This window comes from Artemia sp. Qi Xiang Cuo, chromosome 7, assembly GCF_049724085.1.
Source record: "Artemia sp. Qi Xiang Cuo chromosome 7, ASM4972408v1, whole genome shotgun sequence".
NCBI lineage: Eukaryota > Metazoa > Arthropoda > Branchiopoda > Anostraca > Artemiidae > Artemia > Artemia sp. Qi Xiang Cuo.
Window position 1 is genome coordinate 16,612,728 of NC_142800.1, and position 16,855 is coordinate 16,629,582.

The 16,855-nt window shown below is 34.7% G+C and overlaps 1 protein-coding gene across 1 annotated transcript in view; it reads right to left on the reverse strand.

Moving 5' to 3' along the window:
* Positions 1-16,855, reverse strand: part of PKD (serine/threonine-protein kinase D3) — a 177,902-nt gene that overhangs the window by 89,838 nt on the left and 71,209 nt on the right. Inside the window, exons 6-7 of the mRNA XM_089092070.1 lie at positions 10,541-10,663; positions 3,695-3,949 (exon numbers count right to left, since the gene is read on the reverse strand). Of these exons, the coding sequence (XP_088948196.1) occupies positions 3,695-3,949; positions 10,541-10,663 (378 nt within the window). The remainder of the gene's footprint in view (positions 1-3,694; positions 3,950-10,540; positions 10,664-16,855) is intronic.

Below are 16,855 nucleotides of genomic sequence, written 5' to 3' on the forward strand. Positions count from 1 at the left end.
AACTCCATATTTTTCTATATGAGCACTTTAACACCTAAAACTCTCAAAAAAATGAGTAAAATTTTTGCCTCTGGTAAATGTCCCAGGTCATAGGAAAGGTATTTGAAAGAGTGGCAGGGAAAAGCAGTTTCCAAAATACGAGGAAGGCGTGGATGAGCCTTATGCTAATAAATTTTATTGGTAACAAATAACTTTAATTTACATACTTGAAACCAGTATGAGAATAAGATTATTTTGCTTATATATCATCTTCAGACATCCTTTTTGCATCAATTCAACAACGAGAGAAAAGGCAAGGTTATTTAGCTTCTTATTTTGAGATACACTTAAGGAAAATTTTTAGTGGTTTACGAATATACAAAAATTACCCAAAATACTAAAATATATACACAAAAGTAGTAAATTTATCGTTAATTATCTTCTCATCTTAAGATAGACTTAAACGGAAATGTAACTGGATTATGAATATACGAAAATAAACATGAATAAAAAATTATAAAAAAAAAAAAAACAGAAATAAGCAAAACCAAACAAGAATAATAGAAAACACGCAAAAACAGCTAAAAATAAACAAACAAAACAAATGGAATTTAACCTAGAAGTAAATGACAGTAATCTCTCTTTTCCCTTTTATGGTACTAAATGATGCTTAGAAATGCTGAGTTTGTTCCCTTTTCAGTTTGGTTAATTGAAGGACTTCATCAGAATAGACTTCGTCGATCCATTTATGATGTAAATCCGATTTAGAAATTTAATATAAGTCAATTTACTATTGCTCGACATTTGTGTCTGAATTACATAGACAGGAAGATGTGATACCCATGAGTTTTGGCAGCGATACATCAGATGGCATTAAATTACCCTGAAAAAGTTCCCAAGAAAACAGATAGCTCAAGATGTAATTTTGGTTTTTTAACTTTTATCGCATGGAAGGGGAGGTGGATCACATGAGTCTTGGCTGCAGAACATCAGATGACGTTAGGCTACGCTACAAATGATTCCCAGAAAAAGGAAAAATTTAGGATTTATTTTGATCTTTTTAAATATTATTTAACTATTATCGTATGAAAAGGGCGAGGTGGATCGCATGATTTTTTTTGCTACGGTATATCAGAAGGCGTTAAGTTAGTCCGCGAAAAGTACCAAGAAAACAGAATGACTTAAGATGTAAATTTGTTTTTTTAACTTCATCGCATGGAAGGGAAGAGATGGTTCACTTGAGTCTTGGCTACGAAACATCAGAGGACGCTAAGTTAGGCCACAAGAGGTTCCCAAAAAAGGAAAAACTTAGGATTTAAGTTTGATTTTTTTCTTTTTTTACTATTATTTAACTGTTATCGCATGAAAAGGGAGAGGTGGATCGCATGATTTTTGGCTAGGGTATATCAGAAAGCATTAAGTTAATCCACGAAAAGTACCAAGAAAACAGAATGACGTAAGATGTTTTTTTTTTTTTTTTTTTCTTTTATCGCATGGAAGGGGAGAGATGGTTCACTTGAGTCTTGGCTACGAAACATCAGAGGACGTTAATTTAGTCCACAAGAGGTTCCCAAAAAAGAAAAAACTTAGGATTTGAGTTTGATTTTTTTTTTTTTAACTATTATTTAACTGTTTTCGCACGAAAAGGGAGAGGTGGGTCACATGATTTTTGGCTACGGTACATCATAAGGCGTTATGTTAAGCCGTATAAAGCTTCCCAGAAGACAAAACAACTTCAGAATAAGTATGGTTCATTAACTGTTATTTACCTGTTATTACATAGAAGGGGAAACGTGTTCATCATAAGTTTGGCTACGGTCCATCAGGAGGCGCTAAGTTAACTTTTACCGCATGGAAGGAGAGAGGTGGTTCACATGAGTCTTGGCTATGGAACATCATAAGGCGTTAAGTAAGGCCGGAAAAAGTGTCTTCGAAAATGAAACATCTTAAGATCTTATTATACTTTTAAAACTATTATTACGGATGAGTTGTTTCATCAAGGAGTAAAATATTAAAAACGAGCTCCCCCTCCCCCCAAAAAATACAAGATTAAAATACAAAACGAATATCAATTATCCTATTTATAAGGGAGGGAGGCTACGGTCTCCTCAAGAACACTGCTCACCACAAATATATGATAATTTAAAGTCGTCTTAAGTGTTAACACTGCTCCTTACTTTCACTCGGAGGAATAATTTTTTGTTTGTAATTTAATGTCCTTTTTTTCTATTAAATTAAGATTTATACTGGTTGATTAATTATTTTTGGCAGAAAACATTCCTATTCATATAGCTATTATTATGGAAAACAAAAATGATAATGCCCAAAACTCTTTAGGTCGATGGGAAATTTGCTTGCCTTTCTGTAGAGAGCAGAAACAATTCAATTAGAGTCTAACAAAGGAAGACTAATGCCTATCCTGACTCTGAAAGTATGCATTGGCTATATTCTATCTCATCTCTTAAAGAAAAGCGGATAGAAGGCTGGCTAGTCGTAATAACGACTGAATAGGAAATGTTCAGTTTAGCTCAATAGCAAATCTTAACTCAATATGGAAAGCAAGGGTAACGCAAATAAACCTAAGAAAGGAGGTGCAGATACATTCCTTAACCGATTCACATAAACGTGTTCAGTTTACATACAGCCTAAATGCTTTAACTACTGCTAATACAACTAACAACTCACCGCAGCCCCAAGCCTCCTAAGGCCAACCTAGCCAATCACGCTCCTCCTCCATCCCAATTTATTCAAAGCCTAATTATTTACACCCTCCCCATGAGGCTCTTAAATACTTTCCTGGGCCACACAAAAATGCACAGATAAAATTGAGAGCATAAATACTCTTAGTAACAGCCAATACACACGAGTATAAAAAAAACCTATCGTAGGAAGTTGGCCCGTCTCCATTTGTTTTGCATTTTTAAATGTGTTTTGTGTTTTTGAACAATCAAGAACACAGTTCCTTATTTCGGGTCTTACGTTATAAATAATACAGACTTTCGTGTTAGCTATTCAGCATCACAAAGCATCAATATTATTGGAAAAGACAATGGTTTGAAAACTGGGTGTTAAAATTTATCAAACTGATTGCTTATTATCAGCGAATTAAATTCTAAGGAAATATCAAAGAGACTAGGAGAAAGAAACTAAATAATAATGACACAATATGATTTTCATTTTATACTCAAAGGTGTAGTTAGGAGGCAAGGGGGTACAATTGTCTATGGACACAGTTTCTGATAGAAAACCACTAAAAAAAGTGTTGTTGTTTTTTTTACCCCCATGGCAGTTTAGGGGGAAGGGGGCAATATCTCTCCAGAGTGCGGAGAAATCTTCCTTCGCTTTTGGTCATACGGGAATTCATCTATGCATGTAAATTCATCTATGCATTAACACTCACAGCTGAGGACTCCATTGGACAAATTATTCTTTATAAAATACAATGTAAGCCATTTGACACACTCCTCGAAGGATCTCAAAATGGAATGAGGGGAAATATGTATTATGTACATTAAAAATACAAACTATTTAAATACAATAATTTTTAAGTCTGTATGATAAGAGAATTAGAAACAACAAGAGTAAATAGTAAGAGTAAACAAAAGAGTAAAAAGAAACAATGGAAGAGTAATAGAAACAAGAATAAACATTGAGTTAAAAGAGTAACAGTAAACAATGGAAGAGTAAATAGAAACAAAGAGGAAAAGGCCTTCACCTTAGACGAAGTTTCATGAATATCCATCCCTTCTGTGTCTGAGATATCTTCATCGGCTTCATCTTTTTCTTCTTCGTCCATAGTCACATCTGCTGGCCCCCTTGGTGCTTCACCAGTGCAATCAGGTGGCATTCTTTCAGCACACTTTTTATGGGCATTATAGTGACAGTCCTTGCAGCGTAGGCCTTGCTTATAGAAACCCTTAAGAAGCTTTTTGCATAGTTGGCATATCGTTGGTTTTGTGTATGTATGTACCTTTAACAGAATAGTTTCTTACAAAATCATTGCACAATAATAATATAAATCTTACTATTTTAAGACATTATCTAATTTTGTTATTTAGCTTTTAAAAAACAAAAAAGTAGAAAAACAGTTTTTAGTTTTGGCTTTGTGTTGTTAAAGGAATCGAGGTCGAGATCGATGACCACTCAAGCGGTCTTTGGTCAACTTCAATACACTCAAGCAGGGGCGGATCCGGATCCAGGCGAAATAGGTTGATCCGATAAAAACAAATTTGGGGGGGGGCGCAAAATAGGTTGATCCGATACACTTGCGTTAGGAGCAAGTTTAATTAACGCTAGGGGTGGGTGCACCCCCGCCCCCTAATCCGCCACTGCACTCAAGTTGCTTCAAGCCCTTTTTTAACAATACTGTAATAAATAAATGAAATACATGTTTATTAATCAACAAACATATACATTTACAAATAACAAATATTTATTAATTAAAACTAAGTAATAAATAAGAAACACTAAAATGTTTCTTTTTACTTTCTTACAAACTTCCAATGAAATCTTGGTATAAACGGATATAGAATATACAACTTGGTAACTATAATTTTGTTAGAAATGATAATTCTAAGTACAAAAAAAAGAAGAATTCAAAACAATAGCTTCTTTGATATGGAGACAGAATTCATTAATTCCCTAAGATGAGGTCAGCATTGCTACAACATCTAGCAGTGGAAGAAGAGGAACGTTATTTTGGAAGTTTTTAGAAAATCAGTAATCAATAAAGCTTTTTGTAGAACTTTTCCTTCTTTTCAAATTATTTCTGATAACGAGAAAATAAAGCTTTTGGAAGTGATTACACACTGAGTGGTCCTTCTATTAGGCAGGATTATACCCATTTAGAAGCAAATCAGTAGACACTAGGGTACGTGAAACATTTCTAAATAAATCTTAATTACAAAAACATAAATATTGAGAAAAAACAATTAGTTCTTTATTGTACATGTTTTTGTTGATACGGTTTGAAAAGGCATCAGTCATTCAGGTTCCAGTAGAAATAGCTAAACCACGATAGTAATTCATAAATTTATAGACATATAACGCACGGCTTAAATATGATAGTTATTGTTTTTTAAGTTTCAATTTCCCCCTTTGCTTTCATTAGAAAAACTTGCATATTTTTTTATCAGTTTTTTTTTCAAATTGCTACTACAACTATTAACACCTCATTGCAGGGCAAAGCCGCTAGAGGCCAACACAGCTACGCACTCTCCTCCTCCATCTCAATCTACTCAAAACCTCCCTCTTTACACCCTTCAAAGAAGCTTCCGTTTCCCTTAATGTTTTCCTTACGACATCCTCCAAATCCCATTCATAGACGAACTCCTTTTCGCTTGGCCCTAGATAGTTGGCCGACAAGAACGATCTTTGTTAATCTATCACATTTCGTACGGAGAACGTGTCCCAGCCATCTCAACCTTTCTCTCATTATAGCCCAAGAAAGCGGGATTAAATTTCATTTTCGTACAGCTTACTGCTTGAGATATGGTCAGTCAGTTGGGCTATGGAAACATCTTGCAAATCATCCTCTGTCTTTTGGAGAAACCACACTTTATAACCATACTTGACCATAGTCATCGCCGTAGCTTCCAGTATTCTAATCTTGGTTCCAAGATTCAGCTTTCTATTCTTCCAAACTTTTTTCAACTATGAAAAAATTTCCCGGGCCTTGGCTATTTTACTTTCAAAATACAGCAACTGCATAATCACAAACTTAACATTCGCTTTCACTTTTGCCGCATCTCTATTGTATAATTTTACATTTATAATGTTCAAAATCCATTCAATTGGAAATTGGGAATATGTTGGTAAATTGTATACTTCACTTTTTTACATTCTGCATTCTTTTTACTTTGTCAACCACTTTTCTTTTTACTGCCTACATTCCAGACAGGTTACCGCTTTAAAAGAAGAAGTATTTAAGATAAAATTTTTGTAGGAAAGGGCCATTATTTTTAGTTGTTATTTTTTTAAGAATTTTGGGATAAATATTACCCTGCTGGAAAGAATATATTCACGGCTTGATAAAATTCTTTTGGTCCTAGCCAGAAAGAAATCAAAACCTTTGTGGGGGTAGGTCCTGGCAATTATATTTTTTCACGTTGGAGGTAGAATTTAGAGGATTATTGGAGTAACCTACCATTATGGAGGTTATTACTACTACTACTACTGCTACTAACAACTCACCGTAGCACCAAGCCGCATGAGGCCAACTTAGCTATGCACGCTCCTCCTCAATCCCAATTTATTCAACGTTTTCTTTTTTACATCCTCCAAAAAAGTTCCTATTTCCTTTAAATCTTCCTTTATGACGTCTTCCCACCCCAGACAAAGATGACCTGCTTTCCGTTTAGCCCTAGACGGTTGGCCGAAAAGGACAATCTTCGGCAATCTGTCATCCTTCATCTGCACAACGTGCCCTAGCCATCTCAACCTTTCTTTTATTATAGCCCTAGAAAGCGGGATAGAACCGCATTTTTCATACGGCCTACTGTTTGAAATACGGTCAGTCAGCTGGATACCCAGAACAATCCGTAAACAATTTCTCTGGAAAACATCTAGCAAATCTCCATCTGCTTTTCCGAGCGCATATGCTTCAGAGCCATATTTGACCACTGTCATCACTGTAGCTTCTAATATTCTAATCTTGGTTTGCAGAATTATCTTCCTATTCTTCCAAACTTCTTTAACTGTATAAAACAGCCGGAACCTTGGCTATTCTATTTTTAACATATTCACTGCTCCCACCGTCTTTACTAATAATACTACCATGGTCAGTGAAGCTGCCCATCTGATCAATCTTTTCGTTACCCAACGTCACCTTTTCATCTTCACTTATTCCTGGCCTTAGTGACTTAGTCTTCTTAACATTAATTTTTAAACCTACTCTAGCACCCTGAACTCTCAAAACCTCTAAAAGTTCATTTTTTTTATTTCGCACTTCCATCTAGGATGTTTAAATCATCAGCATAATCTAGGTCCAGGAGACTTTTCCTCCCCATTTGACTCCGTGGTCTCCCATTGCCTTTCCCGTGCTCCTTTAAGACAAAGTCCATCATAATGATCCATATAAGGGGGGATAGAACACAGCCCTGCTTAGCTCCTGATTTAACACAAAACCAGCTGCTAACCTCATTTCCTACTTTAACCGCAGCAGTGTTATTCTAGTACATAGCACTAATCACTTTAATGTATTTATCAGATATACCATAGAAGGACAAAAAGCTCTTCTATCAACAGAACCGAACGCTTGCTTATAATCTATAAAACTGAAGACCGAAGGTGTTTGACAACTCAGGCACTTCTCAATTATTAACCTAAGAGTGAAAATTGGGTCGACACATCCTCTACCTTTTCTAAAACCGCTCCTACCTTTCCTACCTTTTCTACTACCTTTCCTATGGAGGTTATTGCGTAATAATTAAAACAAAAATTTGATATTTGTAGGACAAATGTCGGATTTTAGTCAGCAGGGTGGGTTGTACTATTTAGCTAAAATCCCCTTCTTTATATATATAGTATATATATATATATATATACAATATATATATATACACACACACACATATATATATATATATATATATATATATATATATATATATATATATATATATATATATATATATATATATATATATATATATATATATATATATATATATATATATATATATATATATATATATATATATATATATATATATATATATATATATATATATATATATATATATATATATATATATATATATATATATATATATATATATATATATATATATATATATATATATATATATATATATATATATATATATATATATATATATATCTGTTGTATTTTTTATGAGATTATTAGTAAGTATTGATATATATCATAGACGGCGCAATATCAATGCCTAAGTAAATAGCGATGTGGGCACAATGTATGAATTGATTAATTTATTTTTCGGTGGTTTTTTTTTTCAGACCAGAGCGCTTCGTATAGAAGGAATTGTCGTAGAAACTCACAAACAAATGAAACCCAAAAGAAACAGAAACTACGATAAATAACTGAGTCTGAAAAAATATGAATAATATGAATCTGAAAAATAAATAAACAAATAACTCAAAACGAGCAAAAATTAGCAAGAGTAGGGTTGACAACCCCCATGCCTTCTCAAGACCTGAACATAATTTGCATTTTACTGAAAAAACAAGTGATCTTGGATTTTCAGTTTAATATATATATTAAATTTTAAAAAAAACTAGTTTTTTTTAAACTGAAAGTAAGGAGCAACATTAAACTTCAAACGAACAAAAATTATTCCGTATATGAAAGGGGTTGTCCCTTCCTCAACGCCCCGCTCTTTACGCTAAAGTTTCACTCTTTCTCACAACTCAACTTTTTAAAACAATAAAAAACTTTAAGGGTTTTACTTAAAGAGTTTTGAATTTACTTAAGAGAGTTTTAAAAAACTTTTAAGAGAGTCATTTAAGAGTTTCAAAAGTTATGCAACTGGTTTAGCTCCCCACGTTACAAGATTACAGAAAGAGTTATCAACTTTAGTTTGTAGCGGGGTATCTAAAAATTTCAAGTTCCTTTTCAAGTTCTACCTCTATTCCAAGTTCATTTGAAGTATCTACAGTTTTGAGACAGATTTTACGTTAATAGATTAGACTTAAAATGTGGTTTTGGTTTCAATTAAGAAGCATTAAAGTGAAAGTCCGTTCCCCCTTTCCTCCCCTCCAAAAGTCTCCCAGATTATGAGACTCTTAATAATTCCTTTTAATCTCACTATGATTCATAATTATTTTGCTTTTCTTGAATCTACAATCCCTTGGACGCTTGAACGGAAGATTTCCTAGAATTATATTTTCTCTTGGACCAAGAAACGAATATTTGTCTCCCTTGGACACTGTAAGATTTACTTGTATTTTCTACACAAGTTTAGTTAATGCAAATAAAGAATTTCACGAGTTGCTACTAAATTTGACATCATTTGTAAGAAGCGTGTCATTTACAGTTACTTATTTTGGAAAAACTGTAAGAACCAAAAAAAGCCAAAAGTATAGCAGAAGCTAATTAATCAATGTCATACATTATGGTAATTAAGTGGTTAATTGATGAAACAAGAATGGTAATTGGTAATTAGCACTAAAGTGATGTATGTTACCACATTGTTACGCTTAAAACATTCATCAAAATATTAAAGTTTTTTTTCAGTCATCCAAATTTTCAAAACAAACTTCTAAATGTCAAAGCTGCTCAGCACAGATATAAGATCTACGAGGACTTTATATTCTGGAAAAAAAACTTATAAAGCCAAAAAAAAACTCGACAGGACGATGGAGTATGGAGTAATAATCAGATTTATTACTTTGAAATGGCTGAAATATATTTTTGTGGAATGAACTCTAAAAAAAAGTCCCTTTTTAGTTAAAAAACGCTTAGAATAAGTTTAGCAGAAAGTATTACTAGATTCGATGTCAAAACCTTAGTAGTCAGGTATAATGAGGATTTAAATGGTTAAACGAATCGAAGATAAAACCGATGTTCAAATGGAATCTTTTTTTAATAAAAGATTGATTTTAATGGCAACACATAAAAACAGAGTAGCCACAGTTTTATAATAATTATAGAGAACTGTTTAATGAAAAAGTTATTCTTTAGCAGCGTTGAAAACTATTTTTCCGGCTATTCTAAAGGACTGCCAGACAAAACTCTTTTATCTTTCCTAGCAACTACCTATCCCACAACATGGCTGGCTACAGATTCTGTTGGCCGACAGGCATGAAAAATAAAAACATCATAGTGTGCATTCATTTTTTAAAGCACGATATTTTGAGCCCCCCCCCCCCCATAAAAAAATAAATTCCTGAAGTTTCGACCCAATCCCCCTCCGCAAGACAAAACAAGTTAGGTTTAACACACTACGTATGATATTCATAATCTTTCAATGAGACCTCCTAACTAGACCCAGTTTCTTTGATGAGAAATATTCATTTGCCTTCAGGCCTCAGGCATAGAAACATACCCTTTTGTGAGGATTAGAGAACCTTGACACTTAAGGTCCTTTTTTGTCTTTCCAGAGGCACTCCAGGCACCCGTTGTATAATATCACGAGGCCTTTCATGTTAATACTCGGTTAAGAGTTACAGACACTTGCCAGTTAAAGTATTAAAAACTCTTAAAGTATTAAATAGTTTCTACTTGAAGCGTATACGTCGCTCCATGCAGCAAGACTTATGGTTCCCCTAACCATTGATTCAGAGAACCCCCCCCCCCCCTTGCAAGTTTAAAAATTGTATCATACATATCCTGTGAATTCCGCTCAGTTCCGGGGGAAAATCTTCCCTTGCTGAGATTAGTCTGAAGACCCTTCCCTGGAAAATGCAACCTTACGGTTTATAATGGCACCTTTAAAGACTTTAACTAAATACTCTTGGGGACTTTTGGTACTTTAAAGTCAGTTCTAGTAAATTTTAGAAAATTTATTATTTAATACTTTTGATTACCATATTCTGGTTTGAATTATCTTTATGGTTTGACTTATTTGAAACTAAGACTTACTTGAAAGCTGTGTGGTATTTTTGGTCGGACAGACATAGCTATATCAACCCAAGGAGGTCGACCACCAGGCACTGACATTCGACCTTTGCCCATTACAGGACTTGAATTGCCAGATGATATCGTCTATAGAAAAACAAAACAAAATAATTATAATACACACACTATTAATAACTGAAAGGGCTAAGTCCTGTATTATTAGCCTAATAACTTTACTTTCATCCAGTAAATGTTTGTTACAGAGATTTCCGGAATGCATATTTCATGGAATGCGGAGAAAACTAAGAACGTTCAACAGCTTAAAAACAAGAAAAAAAGAAAAAAAATTCGAAACTAGACGAGAGCCGAAAACAAAACCTAAAAACAGCTCTTCAGGTTTTGCTTTCTTTTATACCTTTCGTTTTTTTTTTAAATTCTACTGGTTTAGGTCACTGATCTAAAATCATTAAAAATACGACCCAATAAATTGGCTTCTGGGAATCTTGAAAAATTTGGCAATTGGTTCTGGTTAATTTTGGACCATTCTTGTAAATGGGAGAAGGGAAAATTGTCCCGAACACGCCTAACGGGAATACGAAAAAAGGGCTTAATTTTTAAATAGCGAATCGCCAGAAAAATCTTCTGAAACTTGAGCCTCTAAACCACACACGTTTAAGTCTGTGAAGATTCTTTCAAGAGGACGAGTCAAAAACCCGAACAACATATAGGGCTGAGAATTTCCCGTTTCTCCAGAAGAGTAGAGGTCCTTCAGATGAGTCGTCGGTGGGTAGCTCCCTATCTTTCCCTATATGTTGGAAAAATCAAAATGCCCTAGGGCTAATTTAAGCTACGTATTTTCTCTCTTTACTGAGATACTGGGTTTAGGATTGAGTTTGTGAGATCATCCTTATGCATCAGTGGTTGATTTCCTTATGCTAAGTACAACCACTTTTCCTGAGCAAAACTCGCTGGGGATTGGTTTTTGCCATTTTCACCTCAGTGGAGTTTTGCAAGCGCCAAAATGCGTGGTGTAGAAACAGGACGGACAAACAATTAGGCAGACTTATTTTTACTTGAAAAACCGCTAACAGCATTTTTTTTAAGCAATTGTTTTTACAGTGCAGTGATATCCAGCAGAGTTAGAAAAGCTCAAAACAAGCTTAAACACATTTTACTTACATTTATTTAAAAATGAAATTTGAACTAAATCCAATAGTGAAAGCAAAAAATTAAACAAAAAGTAAAAAGCAGAGGTAAAACAAATTATGAAAACAGAAACATAAAACAATGGAAGTAATATTTCTATTTAGGCTTACAAATTAACTTTATAACCTGGCTGGACAGTGCTAGATAGTGTTGGTCATTTTCTTCTCGGAGGTGAACTTAAGTTTCCTCTCCTAACAGTTCCCATACTCGATTCATAAAAAAAAATTGACAAAATAAAACAAAAGACTATTAAAACAAAATGTAGATCAAATACGCTCAGGAGAAACCAACGTAATGAAACAATTTACAAACCGAAAAAAGAAGAAAACTTAGAAGCAGAAAAACTGAAGATAATGATTTTACTTTGTATTAACTCGTATCCAAATAAGATTTTGTTTTCGCGTATAATGATCTTGAAACTAAGCTTCATTATAGTTCCTAGATCCGAACTAATTAAAATTAAAGGATAAAATACGAACTTTCTAATATATTTTTTCGAAAACCACACTGCCTTTCTATGACGAACAGATAAAAGTTCAAATAGGGATAAGCCCTTTTATTAGAGAGTAAAAACCAGATACAGAAGTTATGGATAATTCGACCACATACATCAGTTATCGGATATTTATCCTGGTGACGATCACTGATGTGTGTGGTCGAAATATCCAGAACTTTTGCATCTGGTTTTCATTGTCTAATAAAAGGACTTATCCCTATTTGAACTTTCTTATATTCTTTAAATGCAATTCGGAAAACTTTTGGGGCATAAAAACCATTGAGATGAAGACCTTTCATACTTTTGAAACGGCTTTCCAATATAAGGCTCTCTTCCCTACTTCTCTTTAGGAGAAGAAGCCTAATAGCATTTTTCCTCTTCTTTTTACAAAATCTTGTTCATACAGAAGAAAAATTACTTCATTAATCCCGGCATAAGATTATCAAGTCACGTTAGTTGTATAAATCCATTGAGTGAATGAATGTATTTATTTCCCATAAATACAAGCAAAGTTTGGAATACACAAAAGAAAACAAAAGAAAAAGAACAACGAAGAGGCACTCAAAAAACTCTTATCGGCACGGAATAACGTCGCAAAACCTGATCGCGTTCGACTACAGAAGAGCAGGGGCGGATCCAGGATTTTCTAAGGGGGGGGAATAGGTTGATCCGATAAACGTTGTGTTCGCAAACTTGTGTTAATTCAGTAAATTACACTATTTTATACGACGTAAGGGGGCGCGCGCCCCCCCTCGCCCTCCCCCCGGATCTGTCACTGCAGAAGAGAAAAAATCAATACTATTATGAATAAATTATTTATATCAGTTCAGAAACGAGGTGTTGTACTTTGTTATATACCATATGAAAGAGTATGGGTAACTTATAAGAGAGCAAACTGGTACTAATATCGGCAAAAAAAATCATAAACGCCATCTTGCATTTGGCGACACTTAGCATTTTTTAAGCTTTGTAATCCTTTTTCTGTAACGAAATGACGTCAAACACTTATTAATACGCTAATTCTACCGACTACATAGATTAATATAATTGTTCTTATTATAAAACTGAAAAAGTGTCGCCAAGCGCTAGATGGTGTTAAGATTTTTTTTGTCGACACTGGCACCAGTTTCCACTCTTGTAAATTACCCTTTGTTCCATACGATGTTCTCCATACTTCCATACTCTTTGTTCCATACGATGTAATGCGAACAACACAATTTACTATTATAAAGTCCTATGGTTTTCTTTCCAGACTAAAGGCTCATTTTCATAAGAAAACGCTTGGCCGCCTTTAACACGTTTTTTGCTCCCCATATTTTCTTCGTAGTTCCTACAGTTTTTTTACTATTTCTGAACGAAAACACATTCGTTAGCTGTTTTCTAGATTTTATAAACATCTTCTTTGTATTCCAATTTAGACCTCAATGCATATATATCTAGACGTATAAATATATATATATATATATACGAGATTTAAAATACTCTGAACTTGATTATGATAAAACTGATTATGCTCGAACTTTTGAGATACTTTGCACATGTTTTTTGTCATTGATATGTATCCTCGGTTAGAATGTTATTTCTAACCGAGGATAGACACTTACTAACTGACCTAGCGAAAAATGAATGTGTCCGGGGTTATTAAGGGCAGTTTGTACAAAACTCAAAGAAATTTGTTTTATCCTGTTTTGACCCAATTGGCTTTCCAAAAAAGAGAGATACAAGGGACTAGACACTCATAAGAGATAATACTGAGTGTTTTTAATGCCTCTATTACTGCTTCTTTTTTTTCTTTTTTTTATCGACAATCCATTAGATATTTAGAATACCAGACAGGAGAGGTGTACTCAATATTTAAGGATATTTAAATTTTCATAATATTACTGCCTATATTACCGAATATTATCATAATATTACCGCCTATATTACCGAATATTATCATAATATTACCGCATATATTACCGAATATTATCATATTACCGACCTACTAATAAAAAGACAAAGAGGAAAAAAACGTAAAAAATTTAAACAACAATCGATTTATTTTTCCACAAAAAACTTGAAAAAATATTATCTTACATTTTCGCATAACAAATACGTCTATAATTTACGTTAAAAATTACTTGAAAATCCCTGAAAATAGGACAATTTTTCTTTTTTTCTTTTCTTATAAGCGATTTAAGGTCATTCTCTAAGAGACGTTCTAAGCGATTTTATAATTCTGGATCGGTGAATGAATAAATTGAATAAATTCAATGATGCAAGTATCTTGTCCTTTCGGTGCAAGTAAGCTTGTGGCAAAATTCAATATTTCACAGGACACATATATCTCAGTAAGAGCTTTATGAAACTATTTCATAGGCAGCGCAATCGTGCTGCCTGAGTAAAGAACGATGTTGGCACAATGTATTATTTATTTGTTTTTTCTTTAGACAAGTATCGAAGGAGTTGTCGTAGAAACTTCAAAAAGAGCTCATTCGACTGGAAATTGGAATGGCTAGTGCCCTTTTTAATGGTTGAAAGTGATTGAAAGGCAACTAACACCCCTTCCACAACCACCATTTCCCCAAACACATCCAATCAAAATTTTGAGATAGCTGTTCTTTTCAGTGTAGTTGATTTCCAGATGGAAAATATGTTTTTGAGGAGGACACTTCCCCACAACCCTCAGGGCAAGGGTTTTAAGTTATGCCCTGGGGGCATATAAGACTTTTATAGAAAGCGTTGTTGTAGAAACTTCAAAAAGAGCTCATTCGATTGGAAATTCAAAGGGCTAGTGCCCTTTTAATAGTCGAAAGTGATTGGAGGGCAACTAACCCCCTCTCACGCCCACCTTTTCCCCAAGTACATTCAATCAGAAATTTTGAGACAGCCATTTTGTTCAGCGTAGTTGAAAGTTCTGAAAATTAGGTGTTTGAGGATGACACCACCCCCCCCCCCCCCCGCAGCCCTCAGGGAAAGGGTTATACGTTATGCCCAGGGGGGCATAAGGTTTTCACAGAAAGCGTTGTCGTAGAAACTTCAAAATGGGCTCATTCGATTGGAAATTGAAATGGCTAGTGCCCTTTTTAATAGTCGAAAGTGATTGGAAGGCAACTAACACCCCTACCACGCCCACCATTTCCCCAAACACGTCCAATCAAAATGTTGAGATAGCCATTTTGTTCAATGTAGATGAATGTCTTGGAAATTATATCTTTGAGCAGGAAATTCCCCCACAGTCTTCGAGCAAGGGTTATAAGTTATGCCTTGGGGGCATATAAGGTTTTTATTGAAAACTGTGTCGTAGAAACGTCAAAAACGGCCCATTCGATTGAAAATTCAAAGGGCTAGTGCCCTTTTTAATAGTCAAAAGTAATTGGAGGGCAACTAACCCACCTCTCACGTCCTCTATTTCCCCAAACACATACAATCAAAACTTTTAGATAGCCATTTTTTTCAACGTAGTTGAAAGATTTGGAAATTTAGGTTTTTAAGGGTGACACCCCACCCCACTCCCCCCCCCACAGCCCTCGGGGAAAGGGTTGTAAGTTATGCCCTGGGGGCATATTAAGTTTTTATAGAAGGAGCTGTCGTAGAAACTTCAAAAAGGACTCATTCGATTGGAAGTTGAAATGGCTAGTGCCTTTTTTAATAGTCGAAAGTAATTAGGGCAGCTAACCCCCCTCTCACGCCCACCATTTCCCCAAACACACACAATCAAAATTTTGAGATAGCCATTTTTCAACGTAGTTGAAAGTTATGGACATTAGGTATTTCAGAATGACACCGCCCCCCCCACAGCCCTCAGGGCAATGGGTGTAAGTTATTCCCTGAGTGCATATGAAGTTTTTATAGAAGGAGCTGTCGTAGAAACTTCAAAAAGGGCTCATTCGATTGGAAATTGAAAAGGCTTGTGCTCTTTTTAACAGTCGAAAGTGATAGAAGAACACCTAACCCCCCTCTCACGCCCACCATTTCCCCAAACACATCCAATCAAAATTTTGCGATATTCATTCTGTTCAACGCAGTATAAAGTTCTGGAAATTAGGTCTTTGAGGATAACAAACAACCCCCCCCCACACAACCCTCAGGGCAGGGTGTGTAAGTTATGCCATGGGGGGCATATGTGGTTTTTATCGAACGTTTTGTCGTAGAAACTTCAAAAAGGGCTCATTTTATTGGAAATTGAAAGGGCTAGTGCCCTTTTTAATAGTCTCAAGCCCACCATTTCCCCAAACACATTCAATCAATGTTTTGAGATAGCCATTTTGTTCAACGTAGTTGAAAGTTCCGGAAATTATGTATTTGAGGATGAAAAACCCCCGAAAGCCCCCCAGGTAAAGGTTGTAAGTTATGCCCTGGGGAAATATTAGGTTTTTATGGATAGCGTTGTCATAGCCACTTCAAAAGGGGCTCATTCAATTGGAAATTGAGAGGGATGGTTCCCTTTTTAACCCTTTGATGGCTGAATTATAAAACTGTGATTAGAAAAATTTGGTTTTACTTTTTACTAGTTTCCTAGGGGCCCATGACATAGGGGCAACTGAGGAAAATCATTTATTTCAGTCATTTCACATGGAATATGGATTTTACAAGGCACATCTGCTAAATAATGAAACAGTCTACTTAAACACTTGAGTGGTATGCTTTGAAAC